The sequence below is a fragment of the Limulus polyphemus genome, unplaced genomic scaffold, assembly GCF_000517525.1.
Source record: "Limulus polyphemus unplaced genomic scaffold, Limulus_polyphemus-2.1.2 Scaffold3617, whole genome shotgun sequence".
NCBI lineage: Eukaryota > Metazoa > Arthropoda > Merostomata > Xiphosura > Limulidae > Limulus > Limulus polyphemus.
This window is the reverse complement of record NW_013669227.1, coordinates 25,310-30,731: the sequence shown is the minus strand read 5'-3', so window position 1 is coordinate 30,731 and position 5,422 is coordinate 25,310. Positions and strand designations below refer to the sequence as shown.

Below are 5,422 nucleotides of genomic sequence, written 5' to 3'. Positions count from 1 at the left end.
CACATTACGTGCTAGAAGAGACAAAGCAATGTTCACACGTTTGAAACGATGATCATCGCAGAGTTCGTGAGGCACCCAAACACCTTTTAAGGAGTTTTTCCCATATTCCTTAGATGTTTACGTATTGTTTCATGAGTGACATGCAGTTTCAGGGCCATTTCATGAGTGCATTGCCTTGAGTTAGACTCAACAAGCATCTTCAGAGCATCAATATCAATTCCAACATGTCGGCCCCTGCCATCACAGTTTTTAAGTCTACAGTCTCCTGAACGAAATTTGCTGAACCATCGTTGACACTTACGAACATTCAAAACATTTCCATAAACTTCTTTCATATTCTTTGTGGCTACAGAAGCGTTGCTTCTCTTTCTTGTAGTTAAACAGCATTACATGCCGAATGTGTGTCTCATTGTGTGCCATCACTATAAGGGATTAGAGTATACTAAACTTTACACATTATATAGGCTACATTAACATGACGTTTAGGAGGTTCATTTAACTATTATATGTGATGTATGTTTGTTTTTTGGGGGGGGGGGTATTGAAAGTGTTCCAAAAAGCGACATTAATTTTTTGATGACCTAACAGAAATTAGAAAATTCTTAATTGATGACTTCAAAGCTGAGATGCATCACATTACAGAAAAATGAAATTTAAGATTATTTAATATTTATTTTGAAACTAAGAAGTTAAAACTTAGATAATATAAAAATCTGAGTTAGGAAACTGCATTTTCATGCCATGTTTATTAATATAAATTAATAATAAAGTTGTTTAATTAAATTTTGAATGTTACACTGTAAAAGGTCATGACATTCACACTTTAACCTGGTCATGCAGAAAGAGTTAAATGTTTAGAATATAAGCTTCAGTCTCAAGTTCTTATTTAATTATCAAAAGAAAACATTATATTTACATCACTTACTAACAGACCTAGAAATATCTGATTTATGTCTAATTTACCAACCACAGATCCAGAAATGTTTAATTTACCTAGGGATCACATCTAAATAGCATATTCTAGAATTCAATGTTGTATTTGTGCCACAGGAAAAAAAAAACGACAAGAAACCTCACATACAGTAACATTCTATGGCTGCAAAGTGTCAATGTCATCAACAAATGGTAGCATTAAAATATCATCGTAACTACAGTAACGAAAAGCAATGGTATCCAAATAAGGAATCAATACATTGTGACCATTGTAATTTTAGTTTTTATTAATTTATGACATTATATACTCCTAGTCAGATAGGTATAAAATTAAATCAGGTAGGCAGTAGCACTACCTATGTAGGGATGGCTCAGATTGTTCATTACATAAGTATTAACACCAATCAAACGTTACCAGGCAGGCAGTAGCACTGCCTATGTAGGGATGGCTCAGATTGTTCATTACATAAGTATTAACACTAATCAAATGCTATCAGGCAGGCAGGAACACTGCCTATGTATGGATGGCTTGGATTGTTTATTGAAATGGTATTTTAAATATCTCCTCAATAGGTCATCAGAACTTTGCAATACTATGCAGTGTTTCCTCTTGTAACAATATCTATGTAATGACGGAGTCATAAATTCTGGGAATATCTGTAAATATAGATAAACAATAAATATTACAGTTGGAACTTCATTGTGTTTAGAACTTCGTTATAAATACAACCTTCCTATAACTTATAACCAATCAAAAGCTCAGGATGTCCCCATAGTGGCATTCTCAGCCATTTTCAACTATTACGATGTCATCTCATTCTTTAGATACAAACCTTCAATCTGGTGAGTGTTGAGTCTGCTCAAAATTTCATATTGTTTTTGGACCCAAATACAGCTTAATTACTTAGCTTGATAAATCATAGTGGAATTTTATGGTATTGATGTAGTAACTTATGATTTTTTTGTAACAAAGGCCGTAACTAGAAGAGATAAATGTTTGCTTTACTTCTTTATTTACTGTTCTATGTTTTAAGAAAAATAAGTTTAAAAACTTATTTGTAAATAATAATAATGTATATATACATATATTATGTATAATAACTGAAATATAATTGTATTTTACAAAATACTAGTCCACTAAAACATAGCCAAGACACATCACTTTGTAAAGACCAAATGCTAGTTTTATATTATTGGATACAGTAACACGAGTGCCCGTGTGCCACGTCATTGTAACTTCTGTATTGTTAGGCAGGCATCAGGCATGGCTGAAAGGTCAATATAACTAAAATGATAAATATATATAAATGTATAATGTTATGAGATTTTCGCTATTTAGTCTAAACATTTGTATTTTTGTGTTATAAGCTGTAGCCATTCTAGAACAAAAAAAAGGCATAATTTATATTAATTTCCTAATTTTTTATGGTGGTTACGAGATCAGTCAAATCGACCAAATTTGTAGAGATTCATCAGTGAAAATAACAAACAAAATATAAAGTTTTTTCTTAAGAAACATTTGATAATTATTTGGACGTTGTAAAGATTTTGCATGTGAAATTTGAAAATTTTATGATGCATAAACAGATTTTTAATTTTAAAATGAAAATTGCTTTGCATGTTGGAAAGGCAACATGCAAAAAAAAAAAAGCCATGAGAAAAACATTGCTTAATATTACTTAACCTTAAGACTTAATAAAAAAAAATCTGATATTTTGCATATGAAAACCTTGTAATGTTTACTGATAATTTGCCAAATTTTGCGAACATACACTTAGGAATTTAAGATTTATAGCATGCAAACTGTAACAAGCAAAAAATGGTTATGAGGTCTTTAAATTATACACACATCATTGATGTTGTTTTCTTAACCATAATAAACAGATTATCTGTTGGCCAAAGCACACTGTATTTCAATTTTATTTCAATGTAAAATTTACATCTAATGTAAACCACATTCTTAAGTTAGAATAATAACTCATTAAACTTAAATTATTGTCACCCCCCCCCCAAAAAAAAATATTTGACAACATAAATTTTAAGTCTTACCTTATGATAATTGGTTGGAATTGAATCATAAGCTGGGGGAACAGGAGACAAAAACTTCGGACTTGAATAAGAAAAACTGTTCTCAAATTCTTGCAGATCTCTGTGAGGTACAGGATTGTAATAATAAGATAAAACTGACTCATTCACTTTCATATAGTGGAAATAAATATTAGAATCTTACCAGATTTTAAAATACCAACACACAGATTCTTCTAAAAAAAGGTATGTATGTCTTAATCTTATGACCATCTGCAAATTGGTCTTGTTTAAATATCTACATCAAAGTTTCATATAAACGTCTCAGCATAATATTATAAAAAAGGGTAAAAATGGTTTTCATAAAGTGATTGCCCCATAACTTATAAGAACATTACTTGACTATTAATCTTTAACAAAATAAAAGATTTACTTAAAGAATTTATTGTATTAACATGTAAAACACAAATACATACTCTACCAGCCTGATGACTGTGAAGCAATGGAATAAATCACAAAAATGTTCAGTTTTCTTATGCAGCTGACTGTTTTATCTTATCAAGAATGGTACTCAATATAAAATGACTGGAATTCTTCCACCAAAAATACTGGTAAAACAAATATTTTCTAATGCATACACCTTCTTTCTTTCCAGTATATTTTCTTTGGTTTTCCATACTCCAATTTTATATATTCCATTATGTATTACTATGTCCTTTTGTCACTGAATATTGCCAAAGTTATTTGCTTTGCTTTCAAACCAAAATCTATACTCATTACTCATGCTACAAATATAATACACACTAAGGTAGAATAAGTCACATAAGACATTAATCAAATCCTGCCAAATAAACCTCTAAAAAATAGTAGAATCAGCATAAAGCTTTGTAAATTAGTTATTAAAAAGATTGTTCAGTTTCATAAATATATCAAAAGCACTGTGCATTCTTATGAAGATATTGATGGTAGCCTACAAGTTAAATTGTTACAGAGACTAGGAACATATTCATGTGATAATCACCAATTAAGTCAAACATATTTACCCTTTTTGCAAGCGTAGCATCTTGTCTCCATGTTTCTCTTTAAGCTGGGAGAGAACACTTTCATCAATAAGTTGAGGATGGAGAACCAGACAGATGGCCAGTAAATGGTACATCCGATCAGTCTGTTTGCTGATCTGAGTAGAGTATTAAAGTTAAAATACAAATAATCAGAACCCTGAAACAAGACAGACGTATAAAAAATATTACGCATTATTTTTGTTGACTTGAAAACATATGTGTTTAAATTATGAGGTAAGCTGGAAGAGTTACACTTAAAGAAATAAAAATACAATGGATATACAGATAAATGAGAATTATTTGTTTGTTATGGATTTCGTGCAAAGCTACACGAGAGCTATCTGTGCTAGCCATCCCTAATTTAGTAGTGTAAGAGTAGAGGGAAGGTAGCTAGTCATCACCACCCGCCTCCAACTCTTGGGCTACTCTTTTACCAACGAATAGTGGGATTGACCATCACACTTTAATGCCCCCACGGCTGAAAGGGCGAGCATGTTTGCAGATTGCGAGTCGAGCACCCTAACCACCTGGCCATGTCGGGCCCATAAATGAGAAACTTCTAAACCAATTTCAATACAGTAAACATCTTATTAGCTTGTTAATTCCAAAACTACTTATCACTATTAAAAACTATAGAAAAACAACTCAAAATATGTCAAACACAATGAATAATTTACAGAAGACCTGCTGAATGAATGACACACTCACTTCTTCTGCCTGGGCCGTCTTATGCTGAAACATTTGTCGTGTACGTTGAACATACAAAAGGATATCAGCAAACGTGCGTATTGCATCAGCATATCGACGCATCATCATATAAGCAAATCCAACATAGTAGTAGGTGGTAATCTGACAGGCAGGAACTCTTGAGTAAAGGCTCTGACAATGAAAGAATATCACAGATAGCTAAAATTACTTTCAGACAACAATAAGATTAACAATTTTTTTTCATAGGCATTTCAATTTCACACATTACAAAATAATATGATCAGCGTAGCTGATATTGCAAACATCTAGCCAAACTATGTCAAACACACCCCTACTAAATATACATACAGAATAATTAAAATTGTTCCTTTACAACTTTTAAAGTAACTACATCGTACGCAGAAAGCTTTCTTTCCTTTTAATAATAAAGGACCATAAATTATTAAAAAATTCCCTGCTTACAATTATCTTCATGTTATAATGGTGAGACAAAAAACTAATGTAAAAACCTTTTACATATATTTTTTATAATTTACTTTTTCAGCCTAAAATGATCCATATTGAATATCATAAAACCTACATATTAAGTTTAGTTTCCTGCCATTACTTATGTAGGCTCGTATATATATATCAAACACTGCAGTGATTTTATAAAAGAATTTACGAGTTAGCACGATGTCCACCACCCATATTTG

The 5,422-nt window shown here is 31.4% G+C and overlaps 1 protein-coding gene across 1 annotated transcript in view; it reads right to left on the bottom strand.

The window, feature by feature from the left end:
- The window catches only part of LOC106469694 (eukaryotic translation initiation factor 3 subunit L-like), a 44,464-nt gene that overhangs the window by 14,852 nt on the left and 24,190 nt on the right, over nucleotides 1-5,422 (bottom strand). The window contains exons 11-13 of the mRNA XM_022398274.1: nucleotides 4,728-4,898; nucleotides 4,002-4,135; nucleotides 2,983-3,082 (exon numbers count right to left, since the gene is read on the bottom strand). Coding sequence (XP_022253982.1) covers nucleotides 2,983-3,082; nucleotides 4,002-4,135; nucleotides 4,728-4,898 — 405 coding nt within the window. The remainder of the gene's footprint in view (nucleotides 1-2,982; nucleotides 3,083-4,001; nucleotides 4,136-4,727; nucleotides 4,899-5,422) is intronic.